Source organism: Mustela lutreola, chromosome 3 (assembly GCF_030435805.1).
Source record: "Mustela lutreola isolate mMusLut2 chromosome 3, mMusLut2.pri, whole genome shotgun sequence".
In the NCBI taxonomy this organism is placed as follows: Eukaryota; Metazoa; Chordata; class Mammalia; order Carnivora; family Mustelidae; genus Mustela; species Mustela lutreola.
In genome coordinates this window covers 171112359-171134079 of record NC_081292.1, presented here as the reverse complement: position 1 = coordinate 171134079, position 21721 = coordinate 171112359, and the positions used below count along the sequence as shown (strand labels likewise).

Here is a 21721-nt window from a genome sequence, read left to right as displayed (position 1 = left end):
TGGCTCAGTGGGTTAAGCCTCTGCCTTCGTTGGCTCGGGTCATGATCTCAGGGTCCTGGGATTGAGCCCCGCATTGGGGGGGGGGGGGTCTCCGCTCAGCAGGGAGCCTGCTTCCCAACCCCCTACCCCGCCCCCCCGCCCCTGCCTGACTCTGCCTACTTGTGATCTCTCTCTTTGTCTCTGTCAAATAAATAAACAAAATCTTTTTTTTAAAAAAACTCATTCATAATAAGACATTTAAAAATACGAAAAGAGGGGGCGCCTGGGTGGCTCAGTGGGTTAAAGCCTCTGCCTTCGTCAGCTCAGGTCATGATCCCAGGGTTCTGGGATCGAGCCCCACATCGGGTTCTCTGCTCTGCAGGGAGCCTGCTTCCCTTCCTCTCTCTCTGCCTGCCTCTCTGCCTACTTGTGATCTCTGTCTGTCAAATAAATAAATAAAATCTTTAAAAAAAAAATACGAAAAGAGGGGCACCTGGATGGAGACAGTTAAGCATCTGACTCTTGATCTCAGCTCAGGTCTTGATCTTAGGGTCATGAGTTCAGGCTCCATGTTGGGCTCCATCCATGCTGGGCATGGACCTACTTAAAAAAAAATAGTTAGGGGTGCCTGGGTGGCTCAGTTGGTTGAGCATCCTGCTCTTTTTTTTTTTTTTTTTAAGATTTTATTTATTTATTTGACAGAGAGAGATGACAAGCAGGCAGAGAGGCAGGCAGAGAGAGAGGAGGAAGCAGGCTCCCTGCTGAGCAGAGAGCCCGATGTGGGGCTCGATCCCAGGACCCTGAGATCATGACCTGAGCCGAAGGCAGCGGCTTAACCCACTGAGCCACCCAGGTGCCTCAGAGAATCCTGCTCTTGATTTCAGCTGAGGTCATGATCTCCGGGCTGTGGATGGGCCTGCATTGAGCTCTGTGCTGGGGGGGGGGGGGGGGTAGGGAGTGGGGAGTCTGCTTCCCCTCTCCCTCTGCCCTCCTCCCCACTCACGTGCATGGTTACATTCTCTCTCTCTCTCAAATAAATAAATCTCTTAAAATATACATGAATCTTTTAAAAAAATAAAAATATGAAAAGAATGTGCTTAGTCAACATAATGGAATATTTTCCTCAATGTCAAGGCATTCTGTAAGCAGTAATATTAAATAATGTAGTGCAGGTGCAGTAATGAAATCAGTGGAACAGGATAGAAAACAGTAAAAACAGACCTTCACGTGGGAATTTAGTACATACAAAGATAATTTTCAAATCAGTGGGAAAATGATGGACTATTTGGTAAAAGGACATTGAGAAAATTGGCTCTCCACTTAGGAAACTGAGATAAAATCCTTCTAATTGATAATATTCCTTCACTAACATACAGTGTAGGTGACTTTAAGAGCTGAATAGGAAAGTAAAACCAGAAAAATAGGAGAGGAAAATGGGTTTAGAGCCCTGGAATATAGAAGACCTTAAACATGACTTAAGAGAGAAAAGCCTTGGGGAGCCTGGCTGGCTCAGTTAGTAGAACATGTGACTCTTGTTCTTGGGGTCTTGAGTTCAAGCCCCACCTTGGGTGTGGAGCCTGCTAGGAGGGAGAGATAGACAAAAGCCAAAATGGAAGTGGTTGAAGATTATGATGATAACAAAATTTAAATATTCCCATGGCCTCAGATAACCTTGAAGTTAGACAAGCAAAAGACTAAGTAACTGAAAAATATGTAACAAGGGACTAAGTCTAAATTTGTAAAGAATGGAGAAGTGGGAAACCCCAGGGATAGGGGTAATTCAGCAAAAAGGAAATAAGGTGCCAGGTTTGTGGGTTTTTTCCCCTATCAGATTGGCAAACAGGAAAAAGGTTACTGATAAACGTTGGCGAGGCTGTGGGGAAATGAGTACTCAACATTCCATGATGGTGGGGGTGTAAATTGGAACAGCTACTTTGGAGAGCAATTTGGCAATCTTTACTAAAATAACGTGCACACCCAGCGCGTTTGGGAATTTTACCAAATTGATGAGAGACTAGTGGGGGGCGGGGGAGGAATCAGTTCCAGAATACAGGGTTTTAAGATGGATGTATCTGATAATGATATTATTACAGATAAAAGTTTAAAGAATTGGCACTAAATCCCATTCACAACATCCCCCAAAACACATAATACTCGGAAGTCAATTCAGAATGATTGATCTATTGTAAAGGTATCCATTTGCCACTGGCACAATGAGGCAGTTGGAATCAGAATCCCAGCAGGGAGTTCATTGGTTTTGGTTTTTGTTTTCTCCCCCTAGAACAAAACAATATTATTGTGAAATGTAAGGTTGACATGGGAGTGGGTAATAGGCAGGATATGAAACAGTGTCCGGGAAAAGAAGTGAAGTAGAAAGACCAGCCCTGGCAGTAGAACCATGTATATAACACAGGGGCAGATGAAGGATGGCATCATCAGTAGTGGACTGAGAGAACTTGTGAAAACAAGTCTTTGCTTTGGGGGATGAGGGGGTCCTGCCCCGCAGCAGGACTGGGTTCCCGTGTCACACGGCTTTAGCCAGCTTGAGTTCTGTTAGATGAGCTGCTCCATCTCCCAAGTTTCTCCTCCTCTCCCTCAGTCTGTTGGTTTGTGTTTGCCATTTCTCTGCAGGTCCAAGCTTTGTCCTGTGCCAGTAAGTTTGAAGCTGAGCTAAAAGCCGAGCAAGATGAGCGGAAGCGGGAGGAGGAGAAGAGGAGGCTCCGCCAAGCTGCCTTCCGGGAGCTCAAGGCTGCTTTCAGCACATAGTCAAGTAACCTTGACCTCCATCCACACAGTGCCTCACAGATGCCCCTGAGAGAGCTGGCTGGGCACCCTCACCCCTGCCACTCCCACCCCTACCCAGCCTCCACACCCACCACCCAGTGCAAACTCCACAGCCTCATGGGGGGGCAGGAGAGGCTCTCATCCCTGTGTGGGAGGGGCTCCCACAGGGTCCCAGGGTCCTGGGATGAGCCAACTGGCCTCCTTGCTTCTCTTTCCTGCCCTCCTTCCTGTGTAGCCAGATTGTGCCTCTACTTGGCAGTTTGTACTTTTTCCTTGTCCCTTTGCCACTTTGTATCAGAGAGTGTTAATTTGTGCAGATATTTCTTTCTTTGATGGTCCTCAGAGGAGATAGTCCCTGGAGGGCTCTGATGTTAATGTTACCCCCATTTTCTTGGGTGATTCTCTGCCCCTCTCCTCTCTGGGTCCCCCCCACCCCCGACCCTCGCTTTGTTTCTTATCCAACTTCCCTGTTTCCATTCTGAGCCTGATTCTGCCAGTTGCTTTTGCATCTTCTGTCTTTTGATGATGGTGAGGTTGAAGGCAAGCCAGGCTGGGCCACTGCCTGTCCCCTCTTCAACAGGGGGAGTGGCATGCTACTGAGGTGACAAAACAGTAGAAAAATAGAATATTCTGTTCCTTCCTATCACCTGTCTCCTGTCTCTTAGCATTCCCCACGGACCCACCCTCTTCAGTCCTCCTCTCTTCATGTCTTCTCATTTCAGCCTTTCCTCATACTCTTAAATACTGTGCAACTTACCTGTAAGAATAGGAAAATAATCAGAAGTGATATTAATGCATAGAAGAATCCCTGTTAAGTCTGACTATGCAAATTCTAATCCAGCAGACCCCTACCTTCCCAAGTGACAAATCCAGAGCTTTTCAAAATCCCAAGGTCATGACCGTGCTCATCTGGCCAGTTTCCAGCTTTTGCTCCCAAGATGTCGAGGTGATGCTGTTCTTACCCTCCGTGCAAATTTTCATGTTAGGTGTTTTGGGGATGGCTCGCAAATACCAGGGGTTTGCTGTATTTTTACAAATACTTCCTAGCGTCATATTTATTACTTCTCTTTTGTAACTGCTGTCTTTACCACAGGAAAACATCTGCATTTCTACTTTACAGCTGTCTCTTTTTAAATAAACTGTGCAAGTGGACTTTGCCATCACAGCCATGTGCTTCTAGTCTTCTTCGATTTGGAGGGAGAGAGGAGGACACTTTTTGCAGGGGCCACACCCAGCCCAGGCTCCTGTTTGACACCAACTCCTGGGAGTAGAGTTAGAAGTGGTAACTAGAGGGACACCTGGGTGGCTCAGTGGGTTAAGCATCTGCCTCCTGCTCAGGTCATGATCCCAGGGTCCTGGGATTGATTCCCACTTCGGGCTCCTTGCTCAGTGGGGAGCCTGCTTTTCCCTCTGCCTGCCACTTCCCCCTCTTGTGCTCTCTGTTCACTCACTCCCTCACTCTCTCTGACAAATAAATAATAAGATCTTTTTTAAAAAGGAGAAAAGGAGTGGTAACTAGAGAGTCAGCTTTCCTCAGGGGCATTCTATATACTGAGGTTGTGAGTCTGCCGCTCTTCCCCTTCTCATCACTGAGGACTCTCTCAGCCACAGGTAAAATCTGAAGCTTAATTTCTCTTGCTTCCTAGATCCCTTGAAACTCTGATGAGGGCCAATGAGCCCTCCCACCTTCCTATGTAGATTCTGGGGCATTAGGGATCTGAGTAAGAACCTCTCTCCAAAGAGAACACCCATAGCTCCCCAGGGAGGATCATTGCAGGTTTTTTGGTTTTTTTTTTAAGATTTTATTTATTTATTTGATGGACAGAGATCACAAGTAGGCAGAGAGGCAGGCAGAGAAAGAGAGGAAGGGAAGCAGGCTCCCTGCTGAGCAGAGAGCCTGATTCGGGGCTTGATCCCAGGACCCTGGGATCATGACCTGAGCCGAAAGCAGACGCTTTAAACCACTGAGCCACCCAGGTGCCCCGTCATTGCGGTTTTTGCCCCAAAACCAAGACTTATGATTCTTTGGCATCATTTTTCCAGGTAGGGTCACCCTCCAGCCTCCCTACGTGAGGAAGTGGGCACAAAAAAGAGATGGAGACGCTCTGACCATAACAATCCAGGAAACGTGCTTCTTGGCATTTTCTCAAACGAGCTGGGAACCTCTCTCTGTCTACACAAAATGTAGAATGTTTGCCATGAATGTTTCTAGCAGCTATTTCTTAAAACTTGGGAGCATCCAAAATGCTTTCCAGTAGGTGAATGGATAAACAGGTCCATCAGTACAACGAGATACTAATTCAGCCATGAAAAGAAATACTAACAATGAAAAAAACTGAGCTGTCAAGCCACAGAACGATGGAGGAAACTTAACATGCTTAGTGCTAAGTGAAAGAAGCCAGTCTGGGAAGTTTACACATGGTATGATTCCAACTATGACATCTGGAAAAGGAAACTACGAAAACTGAAGTTAAAAAGTCGGTTTGAGGGATGCCTGGGTGGCCCAGTGGGTCAAAGCCTCTGCCTTCAGCTCAGGTCATGATCCTGGGGTCCTGAGATCGAGCCCCAAGTTGGGCTTTTCACTTGGCAGGGACCCTGCTTCCCTTCCTCTCTCTGCCTGCCTCTCTGCCTTCTTGTCATCTCTGTCAAGTAAATAAATAAAATCTTAAAAAAAAAAAAAGCTTGAGAGGGAAAGGGGGCAGGATGAATAGGTGGAACATGGGGGATTTTAGTGGTCCTGTAGTGATCCTCTAGAGGTCGTAACACATTTGTCAAAACACAATGCACAACACTAAAGAGCATGCCCTAATATAAACTATGGGTTTTACTTGATGATAAGATATTATTACGGCGCATCAGCTGTAACAAACATAGCACACTAATGCCAGGTGTTAGTAATGGGAAGGGGGAGGTGCAGGGAGAAAGATATATGGGAAGTTTATTTTCTCCCAAGTTCTGCAAATCTGAAACTGTGCCTGGGTGGCTCAGTGGGTTGAGTGATTGCCTTCAGCTCAGGTATGATCTCAAGGTCCTGGCGATTGAGTCCCTGTTCAGTATAATTACTTCAAACATCCATTGTCCTCTCTGGACAGCTAAGCCCATGTAAGAGCTAAAAACTTGTGACTGCAAATGATAGAAAATGTAACAGAGAAGAACTGAAGACAAAAAGAACAAATAAGGGGCGCTTGGTGGCTCAGTCGTTGGGCGTCTGCCTTCGGCTCAGGTCATGTTCCCAGGGTCCTGAGATCGAGCCCCACATCTGGCTCCCTGCTCCTCGGGAAGTGGGCTTCTCCCTCTCCCACTCCCCCTGCTTGTGTTCCTGCTCTCGCTCTCTCACTCTCTCTCTCTGTCAAATAAATAAATAAAATCTTAAAAAAAAAAAAAAAAAGGACATATAATTGGACCATGTAGCTGGAGACCAGGGGTAGGACTTATTTGCCCCACCTTGATCACAGAGTTCTCTAGATGTTGTTCTCTTCATGCCTCTCACCCACAGCTCCCACTTTTCCCCTCTGTGGCCATGGCCATGGCCTTCAATGGTTTTTTTCTGGGTCTCTGCCATGGCCTCCTGGCTGCTTTCCCTGCTCCCATTTGCCCAGACGGGCCACTCTGCAGTTAGGATAACATTGGTTTCTAACATCTCTACTTCAATTTTTGCTTCCCCCACTTTGGGGATCTAGTCCCTACTCACCTGTCCTGTCCCATTGCTTACCCCCTCCTCCCTTCCATCCCTCCTTCCAAACCACTCTCCAGGTACACAGGATACCTAGGGGTTCCTAGAAAGTGGGGTTCCTGAGAGCTAGGCACGACTATTTCCTCCACCTGGCACTCCCTCCCTCCCTTCCCCTGGCAAAGGACTCATTGTTGGTGACTCAGCTCAGGGATTATCTTCAGGAAGCTTTCCTGATGGCCCAGGCTAGGTGAGATGCCCCTTGGGGTTTGTTTCGTTTTTCCCTACTGTGCTCTTTATGACATTATGCAATACCCTTCTTTTCACTTCTCTTCCTCTTTGGACAATCAAATTGAAGGGCAGGAACTCTGCCTTACCCACCGAGGTAGACCTAGCATGCTGCCCGGCCCGTGACAGGCTCCTCTGCCTATTTGTTTCACAAGGACAAAGCGGGTTTGTCGCAGCAGAGATGGGTAAGGAGGACCTCTATCACCGATTCAGAGACCTTCTAAACACCCTGACCTGGAAGCCCGGCCTGAGGGAAGAGCTCTGAAAGTGAGGATAGTGGAGATGGTGGGGACATCCTTCTCAATGGAAAAGTGATGAGTCTACTCTCCAAAGGCCCTCCTTTGACTGAGCAATAGGGAAACCCAACAAATCGACAAACCAGTTCTCCCTCTGCCCTGGGGGCTGTGTGACGTAATGGGATTTGGAGTCAGATGGAAGCTAGTAGTTTAGCTTCTCTGATCCTCAGTCCTCCCCCTGTAAAACCCAGATGATGATCATTGACCTGGCCAATTCCAAGCCTGGTACTTATCAGTGCCCAGGACGTGATTGGCTCCCTCTCTGTCTTCCACCTCGTACAACTGCAATCCTGTTTCCTCCTGAGTCTTGGGCAAAGGATCCCAGGCCAGGTTGCCCAGTTCTGGTTGCTGCCTTGGCCCCAAGCGCAGGTGCCCTCTTTCTCGCTTCTCTGTTCTTTTGAGGCTTCTGACCCCACCAGCCTAGGGAGATTCCTGCTCACCTGCCACGCCCCCTGCAGCTGCCACTTGCTGAGCCCTCCAGGCTGGATTGCTGGATCACATGACCCGACATATGTGGCCTTGCCCCTGCTCAGATTTCTGCCTGCTGACCTTGCCTGCCCACCAGACCAGATTCTGGCCACATCTCTGCCTGCGGGGCTGAATTATAGCAACAGTGGTTCCATAGACATCCTCAGGGTTCTGTGCTGGTGAGAGGTCCTGGGGGGCAACTTAGGGTTCTACAACTTAGGGAAGTGCTAAAGATAGACCTTTTCAGGGGTCAGTTTCCCCTACCCTGCATCCTTCCTGAAACCAGTCACTTTCCGTACTCTGTATCATGGGATTGGTAGAGGTGCACAGCTGCTCTTGCCTTCTTGAAAGGCAACTTGGTAGACTGTTAACATTGAAAATTTTAGGAGCACCTGGGTGGCTCAGTCACTGAACTGTCTGCCTTCAGCTCATGATCCCAGCGTCCTGGAATCAGGCCACATGTTATCTTTTTTTTTTTTTTTTTTCTCTCTCTCTCTCTCTGTCAAATAAATAAATAAATCTTTTTTAAAAAGCCTTAAAATTGTATTTATCTTTGCTTTAATGAATCATTCCGTAACTTAGTAGCTTAACACAGTAATTAACATTTACCATCTCATGCAGTCTCTGAGGGTCAGGAATTCAGAGGCAGTTTACCAGGTGGTTTGAGCACAGCGTCTCTCTTGAGGCTGCAAAACATCAGTGGGAGGGGTAGTCATCTGAGGCTCATGAGGGGCTGGAGTATCCCCTTTCGAGAGGGCTCCATCATAGGGTTCCCAAGATGCTGCTACCTGTTGGTCAGAGGACTGAGTCACTTGCTACATGAACCTCTCCACCGGGCTGTTTGAATGTCCTCACAACATGGCAGCTGGCCTTCCTCAAACAGGGATACAAGAGACCAGAGATCAGCCACATTGTCTTGGCTCAGATCATGATCCCGGGGTCATGGGATCAAGTCCCACATTGGGCTCCCTGCTTAGCCAGATGCCTTCTCCCTCACCCTCTCCCATGGTTTGTGTTTCCTCTCTTGCTGTCTATATGTCAAATAAATAATTAAAGCCTTTAAAAAAATAAAACACAAAAAACCCTCTAGCTTCAGGGGCGCCTGGAGGCCCATTTGGTTGAGCATCTGCCTTCAGCTCAGGTTATGACGCCAGGGTCCTGGGATCGAGCCCCACATCGGGTTCCCTGCTCTGCAGAGAGCCTGTTTCTCCCTCTGCCTACAGCTCCCCTTGCTTGTGCCCTCTTTCTGTCAAATAAATAAGTAAATAAAATTAATCTTAAACCCCCAAAAACCTAGTTTCAGAAGTCACACTCTGGGGGTGCCTAGCTGGCTCAGTCGGTAGGGTATACAAGTTTTAAAAAAATATATTTTATTTATTTTTTTACTTGACAGAGAGAGAGAGAGAGAGCACAAGCAGGGGGAGAGGGAGAAGAGGGCTCCCCTCTGAGCAGGGAGTACTATGTGTGGCTCACACCCAAGACTCTGGGATCGTGACCTGAGCGGAAGGTAGATGCTTAACCAATGCAACCACCCAGGCGCCCAAACAGGGGTGTATTTAGAGTGATACTCATTACTGCCTTGCTTGTCATAGCAAAACTGCTGGAAACAATCAGGATGTCTATCAGCAGGGGTCGATTAAGTGTATTATGGTACAGACATGTAAATGAACACAGCTAGGGAGTCATTTAAAACATGTGGAGGATGCCAGGGGGTACTGTTTCTTGGAAAAAGGTTAGGGTCAGAGCAGCAGGCATAGAGCTTTTGTTTTGTTTGTTTTACAAGAGAGATACAAAATCATGGTTCTGCCCACGCAGACTAAGGTGCATGAGGTCAGAGATCAAGTGGATTTGGGGCAACCATCATATTCTCAGCACTTGGGGGTGCTGAGAATGGAGAAGGACATCATATTTGTCTATGCATCCAAAGCTTTGGGGGAAGCCATACCCGAACGCGTGACCTCAGTAGGGGACAACCTGAGGGTCTTGAATAGGACTTGAGGGGATTTAAATTTTCTTCTTTATATGTGTTTGCATTCTAAAAATATAAAAACCATAAGCATGTATTGCTTTACTGCTATTTATAACAGTTAGTGAAAAAGAGAGGAGACTGTCTGGCCACCATGAAACTGAGAAGGGCAGTTTGTACATCCGTGTGGGAACCCTCTGGGACAGCTGCAGTATGAAATCCTAAATATGCATAAGAGTCAAGAGAAAACAGGAAAAAAAAAAAACCATTTTGGGACATGTTACGGGACATTTATGTGAAAGGATACATTTATTACATTCCAAGACAGATTATTATGATTTAATTTTCTTGGTATACATCTGAAGGTTAGAAATGAGAGTAGAATTTAAAATATGCAAGTACTTTTATAATAAAAATGTTTTCAAACATAAAAATGGATCTGTTTCCATAGTTATCTGAGCAGCATTTCCCTGACGTTTGCTCAGCTCTCTGGCTCTGTATCTTCCCCCACTCTCTTACGTGTGTTTTCTCTTTGGTTTTCAGTTATGAATGTAACAGTTTTAGTTAGGGTCCCAATCTGAGTGGCCATTGCTCTCTTCACCAACAAATCCATCCTCCCTTTTCATCCACTTCCAAACTTCTGCATGCTCCCTTCCCTATCTCCTACTCTTTCCTTATATTCTATTCTCCTGCTCTGTAGACCATTCTACTCACCAAATTCAATGGCTGTTCCCCCCACACCAGACTCCTTGACCATCTTGTAGATTGGGCCCTGCCAATCAATTTCTTCCTGCCTCTGTTCTGAGACTGGCTCCTGCTCCTAACCTGGTCCTACCTGTAACTTTTCTCTGCCACCAGCTGCGTGTTTTCCTCCCAAGAGTCTTTCTTATCTCCGTATGTTTCCTTTCTGCAATTTGCTGGTTGTAGGTGATAACCCACAATTTCAAAGATATCCTCTCTATGGAGGACTCTCAGATCTGTAGCTCAGACCCCTGAAACTTCAGTTGGGGCTGTTGTGGGGGGGAGCTACATGGACCACTCCTTGTAGTCTAGGCTTCTTCACAGAACGGCGACCTCAGACCATTTGGATCTATTATCTGGGAGCTCTTTGCTTCAAAAGAGACTGTTTTAGCAAGTAAGGTAGAAGCTCTGTCACCTTTGTGATCTAGCATTGGAAGTCACCTCCTTTCACTTTTGCCATATTCTATCAGTTATATATAATAGCCCCAGAGGAAGGGAATTAGATTCTACCTCTAGAGAGGGTAGTGGCAAGGTTGGAGAGGGGTATATTGGATGAACAATATTGGTGTTGCCATTTTTAGAAAAATACAATCTATGGCAGTGGATCCACCAGTATTTGTTACATACTGAACTACTAAACTTGCTTCTGGTTAAACTCCGTACTCCTTCCCCCCTCCCCCCGTCCCCCAGTGATCTATTATTATTAACCTTCTCTGTTTCTATCAATGATACAACACGGGTGAAACTTTGTTATTTTCCTAACTAGAGTGGGTATCAGTCTACTGTTGTAACTTTAAAACCACTATTTCATGAAACATTGGAAAAACAGAATGAATACCAGGAGGGGAAGGCACTCTTCCTCAGAGTAGATAATCAAGAATTGATTTGATTCTAGGGGCGCCTGGGTGGCTCAGTGGTTTAAGCCGCTGCCTTCGGCTCAGGTCATGATCTCAGGGTCCTGGGATCGAGTCCCGCATCGGGCTCTCTGCTCAGCAGGGAGCCTGCTTCCCTCTCTCTCTCTCTGCCTGCCCCACATCTACTTGTGATTTCTCTCTGTCAAATAAATAAATAAATAAAATATTAAAAAAAAAAAGAATTGATTTGATTCTGTAGGTATTTACTGAGTGTCTACCGTATGCTAGGACAATGTCAGCTGCTGAGGATGTAAAGTCAATTACTCCTTCCCCGTCCTCCTCCCTCTCTTCTCTTCTTTTAGTTTTGGTTCCTGCTCTATAGAAGCTTTTACTCTGGGGCTAAAAACGTGGCTAAGATGCTCTGAAAAACAGTTGCACAGTTTCTGATAAACTTAAAAACACCACATAACCACTAATCCCATCCTGAGGTATTTATCCAAGTGAATTAAAAGCCTATGTTTGCACAAATACCTGCTTCTGAATATTTATAATGGCTTTATTAATAATCTTCCCAAACTGGAAACAACCCAAATGTCCCTCAGCCCGGGAATGGATAAGCAAATACATGGAATAAAATGCTACTCATGAAGAGAAGGAGAAGGAGAAGGAGGAGGAGGAGGAGGAAGAGGAGACGGACAGAAAACATAACAGTGGTTTAGGGGCCAAGAGTGGGGGTTAGTGCTGACTACAATTGAGGGAACTCTAGTGGATGGTGGGACTATTTTGCACTTTAATTTTAGTGGTATTACACACACCTGTATGCATTTGTCAAAAGTTGCAGAATACCACTACAAATGCTAATTTTACTATATATAAATTATACCTTAATTATACATATATTTAAATTATATCTGACACATATAAATTATATATATAATAAAAAAATATATAAAATTACAGACACTGGTGGCACATCATCAGAGAGGTGGAGGGGGCATGACAAGCTGGTTCGGGGCATGGGCTCAGTAATCAGCCTGGGCTAGAAAGACCTGGTTGGAATTTAGAGGAAGTAAGGACTTCTTCCAGGTGCCTGGTTGGCTTTCTTAGTGCACCAAAGTGCCATCCTCAGGATTACAAGAGAGAATGAAAGTCTTTTTAAAGATTTTTGTTTATCTATTTGACAGAGAGAGACACAGTGAGAGAAGGAACACAAGCAGGGGAAGTGGGAGAGGGAGAAGCAGGCTTCCAGATGAGCAGAGAGCCTGATGTAGGGCTCAGTCCCAGGACCCTGAGATTATGACCTGAGCTGAAGGCAGACGCTTAACTATTGAGCCACCCAGGCGCCCCAGTATTGCTTTTTTTTTTTCTTTTTCTTAAAAATAGCGGCTCAAGGGGCAAGGTCAGTGGTCTAAGGGAGGGGATTAAAAAAAGCTTCACAGAGGCAATAACATATGATTTAGACTTTTATTTATTCATTTATTTTTAAAAAAATTTTATTTATTTACTTGACAGACAGAGATCACAAGTAGGCAGAGAGGCAGAGAGAGAGGAGGAAGCAGGCTCCCTGCTGAGCAGAGAGCCCGATATGGGGCTCGATGTGGGGCTCGATCCCAGGACCCTGGGATCATGACCTGAGCTGAAAGCAGAGGCTTAACCCACTGAGCCACCCAGGCGCCCCTGATTTAGGGTTTTAAAGATGAGCAGGAGTTATGCAGATTGGCAGCAAGCGGGGTAAGTGTTGGGAAAATCATTGTAACAAGAGGGAATAACACTAGCAAAGGTTAAAACAGAATGGCTTATTTGAGGACCTTTATTTTTTTATTTTTTATTTTTTTGCTTTTTTTATACCACTTTATTTCAACCTGAGCACCTCAATATAAAACTAAACACTGGTGAACTGTTTTCCTTACTAATTCTGAATTACTGTAAATGTACAAGTTCTGCTAGCAGTTCAACACTTAAATAGATTAAATCATTTCTGACACATGGTAGATTTCATATAATGAAAATACCTAAAACAATTAGTGCAATATACTGAACTGATCAAAATAAAATGAACTTTGGAAAACAAGCCTGCAAGATTGTTACTAACATACTGCAATACTTATGTTACAAATCACTGGTACATTGTTTATTATGGTTCTAGCCATGTAGGAACAACTGGAGCCCCTTCCTTTCAAAGGGAGAGAAAAGGAAAAATTAGCTGTTTTAGTAACTGTACATTTTGTATACTTTTAAGTAACTCTTAAATATTACAGGAAAGTAATAAACATATATGGAGACTACAGTGCAGTACCCTATTTACAGTGCAGCTGAAGATCAAATGTAAAATAATCAAGTTTGAATGTACATAATTGTTAGTGCATTGACTATATCATAGGACCTTTATTTTAAAAAAAATTTTATTTATTTATTTGTTTAATTTATTAGAGAGAGAGAGAGCCTGTGAGCGTGGGGGTGAGGGGAATGAGCAAAGGGACAAACAGATTCAATGCTGAGTGCAGAGCCTGATGGGGGCTCAATCCCATGACCTGAGCTGAAATCAAGAGTCGGATGCCTAGGGCACCTGGGTGGCTCAGTCAGTTAAGCATCTACCTTCAGCTCAGGTCATGAACTCAGGGTCCTGGGATCGAGCCCCATGTTGGGCTCCCTGCTTAGCAGGGAGTCTGCTTCTCCCTTTCCCTTTGCCCCTCCCCCTGCTCATGTGCTCTCTCTCTTTAAATAAATAAATGAAATCTTAAAAGAAAAAAAAAAGAGCAGGACGCCTAACTGACTGAGCCACCCAGGCATCCTTAAGGACCTTTAAATATGGGCATATCTGAAGCAGTAAGTTCAGGAGAAAAAGGAAGGGAAAGGGGATGATATGGGTCTAGAGTTCAGCAGAATGAGATTGTGAAGGGTCCTTTTGAGATTCTGCATTTCTAACAAGCTTTGAAGTGATGCTAATGCTACTGGCTCATTGACCACATTTTAAGCATTGAGGACATAAAGATCAAGGGAATAAAGTACTGCAGAAAATAGGAAGTGGCCAGTCACATTGAAGATGGGAAAAGTACTATATCATGGTCAGAACTGAAAAACTCCAGAGATCAACTTGTAGGTTGAGGTATCTGAGAGCAAGCAAGAGAATAGAAGCCACAGTGGTGTGTGATGATTGCTTGCCAGATATTGAAATTGGGTGAATATAAACAACTCTTTTTCGTAGTTTGGGTTTGAAAGGGAAGAGAGAGGTAGGGAGGTCGTTGGTGGGGGAATTGTAGTTTTTACTATTAACTTTCAAAATGGAAGACATTTGAATATTTTATTTTTTACTTTTTTTTAAGGTTTTTTTTTTTTTTTTTTTTTTTTTAAATTTGAAGAGAGATCACAAGTAGGCAGAGAGGCAGGAGGAGAGAGGGGGGAACCAGGTTCCCCACTGAGCAGAGAGCCTGATATGTGGCTTCATCCCAGGATCCTGAGATCATGACCTGAGCAAAAGGCAGAGGCTTAACCCACTGAGTCACCCAGGTGCTCTTATTTTCAACTTTTTAGAGTAAGCTCTATGTCCAAAATGGAGGTTGCATTTACAACCCCCGAGATCAAAAGTGGCATGCTCTACCAATTGAACCAGCCAAGCACCCCAACTTTTGAGTATTTAAAAAAACTGAGCCTACGGTTGCCTGGGTGGCTCAGTGGGTTAAAGCCTCTGCTTTCGGCTGGGGTCATGATCCTGGGATGGAGCCCCACATGGGGCTTCTCTGCTCAGTGGGGAACCTGGTTCTCCCTCTCTCTCTGCCTGCCTCTCTGCCTACCCGTGATCTCTGTCTGCCAAAAAAATAAATAAAATCTTTAAAAAAATACAAAAACAAAACTGAGCCTGTGTGACTAAGTCAGTTAAGCGGAGGGACTCTTGATCTTAGCTCAAGTCTCAATCTGAGGGTCATGAGTTCGATCACCTTCTTGGGCTCCAGTGTGGAGCCTACTTAAAAAAAAAAAAAAAAGCTGTTGAGAAGGATCTTGTGAAAAGGGGAGAGGGTTGGATACACAAGAAGAATAGGACAAACTGAGAAAGGTTGTGTTGTCAGATATAGAAGTAAAAATATACGATGCCCAGTTAAATCCGAATTTCAGAAAAACAACGAATAACTTTTCAACCCATGTCCCATGTCCCCAGTATTTCTAGTGTCTTGTATCTTATCTGGCAGCCCTCACAAGGGAGATTTTTAGGCAAAAGGGTTATAGCCCTTAATACAGTACCAGAAGGGGGTTGGAGCTGTATGGTCCTTCTCAGCTGTCCTATTTCAAGACTCTAGAATGAGATCCCAGTTCTACCAGAACCGTTAACAAGTAGAGACACTTTCAATTTCAGCTTTCGTCGTTTCCCCCTTTTCCCTAGGATGGTAAACGGGCAGGAAAATGCTGGGTGAAAAAGTTCTAGTGTTGAAGATCAGCTCGTAATTGATGAAGAGCTTTTTGAACAGCGAAAGGCATCTGGATTGGGTGCATAGGACGGTGAGTCACAGGGCGTCTGGCCAGACTCCAACTCTGGACACAAACTCTACTCAACTCAAGGGCAGGCAGGGAGCCCCATCCCAGGCACCCATAGGCGCCTGCGCCCTGCTGCGGCCCCGCCCTCTCCCAGCCTGGCATCCGGGGCTCGGGTAGGGGCGTGTCCGGAGAATAGGGGCGGAAGGCAGCGGAAAGGAAGGATGTCGTGGGAGGCTGGAAGAGCGGGTAGGGAGGCGAGGCGGGGCGGGGGCGGAGCAAGGGGCGTGACGGAGCGGGCGCGCTGTCACGTGATGTGCGTGGCGACGTGTCGGCCATCTTGTGTTGTTGAGGCTGAGGACTGACTTGGGTTCTGAGAGACTCCCTGTCCCGGACCGCAGGTAATCAGCCACTCCGTCTTACTCCCTTGCCCGGCTCCGCTCCGCGCCCCAACTCAGCGGTCTCCCGCCACCCCACACGGAGCCGTCAGGGCCTCCCACCCGCGCTCGCGTCCTCGCCGCTCCGGCCTGACCCGGCCCAGCCGCATGGACACCCACAGGCCGCCCCGGCAGTGGCCGCGGTCGGCTCGGGCGTCAGGCGAGGGGACAGGTCAGGTGCGGGGCCGGAGGGAGCCTCCTCCCTGGCGGGGGACATGCCGGGCCCAGGCGCGTCTCGGCCGCCTAACCGGGGAGCCCCCTCCTCCAGGGCCCGTTGGCATCGCAGGGGGAGTCGAGGAGGGGAAGAGGGTGGTGGGGTGGGCAGTGTCAGGCCGATTTGCTCAGGGCCAGAGGGTTTGCCTTCTGCTACCTGCTTCTCGGGCCGGCCACCCGCGCAGCCGGGGGTGTCCCGGGTAACAGCTGCTTCGGCCGGACAGCTGCTTCGGCCGGCCCTCCTCCCCACACCTGGCCTCCGGGAGGTGCGCCTTTGCCTTCCTGACCGAGCGTCTGCACTGGGGAGACTCCTTCCATGGCGAAAGGACTGGGTCTGGACCAGGCCTGAGACAAGGTGGAGTCATGATCTGAACCTGGGACCGAGGTCGGGAAAGTCGAGCCCGAGGCAGCTTTGGAACCCGAACATTCACGTCAGGTTGAAATGGACATTAGTCTTTACATATCAGCAGTTTCCCACGAAGCACTTTGAATACTTCAGTTCTGTAACTGAAACATAAATCAGATTTATGTTTTCTACCACAGAAGGGTGTATGAAAGAAGCAGCTTGTATGATCGTGTTTGGGAAGCAATAACGTTGATCTGCATTTATGTAGCTCTGTGTTTTTGTTTTTTTCCTTTCCCTTAAAGTCAGAGCACTTAAGCACACCTAGTTTCTCTGTAAGGAAGGTAAGTATTCCAATTAAACTTAGAAGAAATTGAGGATGGGGTGAAAACCTGTGAACAGGTTTCTTACCCAGTGTTCCGTATCTTGAATTTTAGGCGGTTTGGATTCCCAGTATTATGTTCGGGGAAGACATTCTCTCCTGTAGTGTTTCCTTTTTAGAATCTAATGACTTCTTAGATTTAAAACAATTTTCTCTTGTCTTTCGTTTTGGTACATTAACTTTCATCCATCTAATATTTGCAGTTCTAGCCTTACAGAGTTTGCCCATTTTGGTTAGAGCATAAATGTGTTCTGTCTTTCATTGATGATTTTATGTGTTTTACCAATTAGTGTGCCAGATTTTGGAGTGCTCAAACTGGATGGAATATGTACTTTTCTGTTGCATCAGATGTTGACATCAGTAGGGGACACTAGGAAAAAAATTTAGAAGTTGCGGGTATCTGGAAAAATGTCACACAGTTCTTTACATTTAACACCAAGAAGTACACTGGTAATGGTGGTGATTTATAGGAAAAGAAATGGTTTTACACCTTATCTATACTTGACAGAGCGTTTTAGAGTTGAAGGCTGAGGATGCAGAAGGGACTATGTACTTCCATGCATTCATTCATTCATTCATTCATTTATGTGACAACTGTTGAAACTATTACACGGTTGGGTGCTGGGAACAAAACAGACCAAAAATTCCTTTCTCAGTGGAACTGATTTCTACACAAGTAAAACCTTAGGTGAAATATATAGTGTTGTGGTAAATGATGTGGGGAAAAAAATGAGACAGGGGAATAAGATTATAGGGATTTGGGGGTTAATTTGGGGGTGGTGGTGTTAATTTTAAGTAGAGAGCTCTGGGAAGGCTGTATAGAGAAGCTTATGTTTGAGGAAGGACCTGATACTGGTTGAGGAGCTATTCCTGTAGCTATATGGAGAAGGAATGCTCCAGGCTAGGAAAGCTAGGGCAAAGATACTGAGGCAAAAACTGAGGTGGGAGCAGGTCAGGTGCTGGGGAAAATATGGAGGCTAGCTTGGCCAGAGAGGCACAAGGTTGAGGGAGGCTAGTAGAATATGTGTACCCTACTCATGGGAACTAAGATGAGAGGGGTTATTCAGTTATTTAGTCAGGGACTTAGAAATTTTTTCTGCACCTCTTGTGACTGTTAGAAAGGGAGATCAGATTCTGGAGATTTAGGCCAGTATGCCCAGATCCTCTTCTTTCTGTATGACACACACTCCACCCCAGTTTGGAAAAATTCGGGCTGTTCATATAACATATCTCAGAAAATTGTCATGAAATATCGTTGTTAAACTTTTTAAATGAGATGGATGATAAACTGCCTAAAAGAATTGTTTTCAAAGAAGGGACTCTTTGGAATACTTCTGAATATTTGAAAATGTAAGGAAATTAATTTGCTTTGAAGTTTAGACACACCATTAAGAAATATAACCTGAAGAATGATTGCATCATCAAATTAATTTACATTGTTCTTAATCTGATTAATAAGAATTGAGAATTTCTCTTAATTCTGTTCTGCCCAGCCAAGTTTAATTTCTCAGGGTCTCTTTCACTAATTTGTTTGTATGTCTTTTGTAACATTTTACATCTGTAGAACTTTTTGTGCTGAGTTATTTCTCCACTTTTACTTTTCAGATTCGTTCTCCAATTCTTTGATACCTAATAGGCTTTTTTCTATGGAAAGAAATTTTTTTCCGATTCCCCTCCAGCTTATCTCCATATGCTTATTACTGAGCTTTCAAAAATGTTTTCTTTCGTTTTAATTCACCTGAGGAATTTAATATCTTGGTTTTGAAATGCTTTTGCTGGTGAGTCAAGTTGCATATATGAAAAATAATTTGTCATAGCTTGCTTGAAACTCATGAGAAGAGAGGAATTACAGCTTCAGGGTGTGAGTGGAGCTCCTTGTCTAAAAGGAGACATAGCAGTGATAGGGATGAAGTGGTATCTTAACGAATTGCCTTTTTCCTTCTTGTTCCTTCATTGAATTTTTGAAATGACATTTCCGTATTCTTTGATGTCGGATCAGCTCATTTGTTCTCATGACTCTGCATTTTCATACTTCATGTGTCTTTTTGTGTGTGTGTGTATGTGTTGACTTTCACACTGGAAGATAACACTGCTGATAGTGATTGTTGTCTGGAAGGACCTTTGGATGAAAAGATTATTCCTGTCCCTTTTACCCTTGTCATTCTAAAAAAGATCTTTGATTTGTGCAATTTTCAAAGACTGACTTGATTTGTAGTTCTCCATTATCTCTTGCTAATTAAATTTTCAGTACTTTATGTTTTATTCTATTTCTTATAGATTATAGTGGGACCAGTCTCATTAGGTTGAATCTACAGCCTATGTTGGTGTTAATCCGGGTATCTTAGAGGCAAGTTAAGTGTCCATTTTCCTTTAGCAGTTTGAATTGCCTTAACGTTATTTGGTCATCGTTGTAAAACTCTGAACCCAAACCTTTTTTTCCCCTTTTAACCCTCCTAGGATTTTATGGTGATAAAGTTCTAGGATTTTCACTCATTTTTAATGTCTTGAAAAGCTACATTTTTAAAAATATAAGTAGATTTTCACTCCATAGGCAAGCTTACTTACAGAGTCCTAATATTTCTTGACCTGATTAGCATTTTTTCATTTTTTATGAAGGCGACTGAGAAATATAGTAGATTAATTAATTATACAGGAATGCAGAATGATACCTTTGTTGAATTGCCCATGTATATGTGTATATACACACACACATATATGAATATATATACACACACATATATGTGTGTATATATATATTTTTTTTGTTTTTTAAGATTTTATTTATTTATTTGACAGAGAGACACACACAGAGAGAGGGAACACAAGTAGGAGGAGTGGGAGAGGGAGAAGCAGGCTCCCCACCGAGCAGGGAGCCTGATGTGGGGCTCGATCCCAGGACCCTGAGATCATGACCCGAGCTGAAGGCAGATGCTTAACCGACTAAGCCACCCAGGTGCCCCGAGTGTGTATATATTTTTAAGTAAGCTCTGTGCCCAATTTGGGGCTTGAACTCATGACCCCAAGATCAAGAGTCACAGTGTGTTCTACCAACTGAGCCAGCCAGGCACCCTGAATTGCTCATAATTTTTTGTGTGAGGTTGAGGGAGGAGATGGAGGAGGTTTGAAAAACCTCCCTTAAGTGGCCACAATTAAGTTTATAAAAATATTTTCAATCTGTTATGTACCTATCTGCTTCAGGTAATTAAAGTACACAATATTATATTTTCTTGTTAACCACAGAGTTTCATTAACTACAAAGAACTTGAACTTAATTTATATGTGTAATGGGGGATACTCTTGAGCTTGTTCTCTTGAGTTAGGCCTAGAGAACTTTATTACCTAGTTCTTCCCCTCTTTTCCTTTGCCTGCCCTTATAAGAATAGACTTAAGTGCATGAAGTTGATTGACCTTTTGGACATTATAATAACATGGCTGCTTTTTTTGAAAAATTAAATCAAAAGGCAGACTTGGCTTACAGTGCTTTTTTGCTGTTAATAAAATTATCAACTTTAATTTGTAATTATTGTTTTTTGACTCATAGCAGCATTCAAAGCATTATTTGATTTTATCTGAGAAACCACTTGAAGCTACTGTTTCAGTCCACTCCTTGTCACTTGAAATATCGATGTCCTGTGGATTTTTAAGATGTTGTCTCAGTAGAGCCTTAAAAGAAGTTGTGATTTTTGCATCGGAAAGCACACCTGGAGCTTTCCTCCTTGGGCATTTTGGCAGTGGTTATATTTCTTGGGGTCCCTGATTATTTGCATAGGATACAACCTGTATTACTGTGTTGCTGGCTGTCATTTTTTCTATCAGGTATGCTTAAAAATTAATACCAAAGCCCTGTAATGTGGTTTTGAATGAAAACCCTAAGTAATCACTTTCCTAAACCCTGTATTTCCTAAACCCTCATTTGTTAGCTTCATCTGAATCACTTAGAACTTTTGTTAAAAACGTGTTTTTTAGTCCCATTCCAGAGCTACTGAGAGAAAACCTTTAAAAATGTTAGGAAAGTGGCAGTTTATAAGCACATAACGTTGATTCTAATATTATAACCAGGTTTGGAACTTTTCCTGTAAAACTATTCATGATAAGAAATTATGTTCTTAAAGTTTTCTAAGAGATTGATTCTTGGGTCAATTATTTTAATACTTTTCTTATTTGCAGTGTTAAAAGGACCTGAACAAAATCTGCTCACACTTCCTGCTGTGAACCAGCAGAACTTTTGAACAGGTGAGTGTTGAAGGGAAGCACAGAGCTGAGGGCTTATATAAACATAATTTTTGCATTTAACATTTCAGGGGTTTTTGCCCTATGTATTTTCCTGAGGTTATAGATAGTGATAAAAACAACTTCTCAGGTACTGCTCAGATTTTTTATGAACCGTAAGAATAATCATGCCCTTTTTGCACTGATCCTGGTATGGAATTTTTGTCTTAAACTGTTGTAATGATTTTCTGATGGTGTGAAACAGGAAAAAGAATGCTTTGGGGTCAGGAAAAAGGAGGTATCTTAAAGAACCCTAGGACTGTTGGCTTTCATGAAGGACACAAACCAGAAACTGGAAAACATTCAGGAGCCAAGACAGTCTGGATAGTACTTAACTCTCTGCTGGCTAGTCATTGTCCTCTCTTGTCTCTTTTTAGCCTGCTTTAATTGTCTTTTCACAAACTGGCCTTTTTCTGCTTTAACACATGGGAAGAAAATCACCACTTTATTCCTGGAGCCACATATGAACTTAAGCTTTAGTGCCACTAGCCAGCTGGTTACTAGCTCATTGCCCATGTTTCAGATTCCTGGGAGAGAAAACTTGATTGGTTGAAGTTTGTTCAGTTC

The 21721-nt window shown here is 44.3% G+C and overlaps 2 protein-coding genes across 5 annotated transcripts in view; both read left to right on the top strand.

Annotated features, from left to right (window-relative positions):
- The window catches only part of EFHD1 (EF-hand domain family member D1), a 41158-nt gene extending 38201 nt beyond the window's left edge, over positions 1 to 2957 (top strand). Inside the window, exon 4 of the mRNA XM_059167702.1 lies at positions 2611 to 2957. Coding sequence (XP_059023685.1) covers positions 2611 to 2745 — 135 coding nt within the window. The 3' untranslated portion in view covers positions 2746 to 2957. The remainder of the gene's footprint in view (positions 1 to 2610) is intronic.
- A 12812-nt stretch (positions 2958 to 15769) lies between these two features.
- Positions 15770 to 21721, top strand: part of GIGYF2 (GRB10 interacting GYF protein 2) — a 150315-nt gene continuing 144363 nt past the window's right edge. For all 4 annotated transcript variants that reach the window (XM_059167700.1, XM_059167699.1, XM_059167696.1 and 1 more), the window contains exons 1-2: positions 15770 to 15911; positions 21053 to 21118. The gene's annotated coding sequence lies outside the window, so the exon portion shown is untranslated. The remainder of the gene's footprint in view (positions 15912 to 21052; positions 21119 to 21721) is intronic.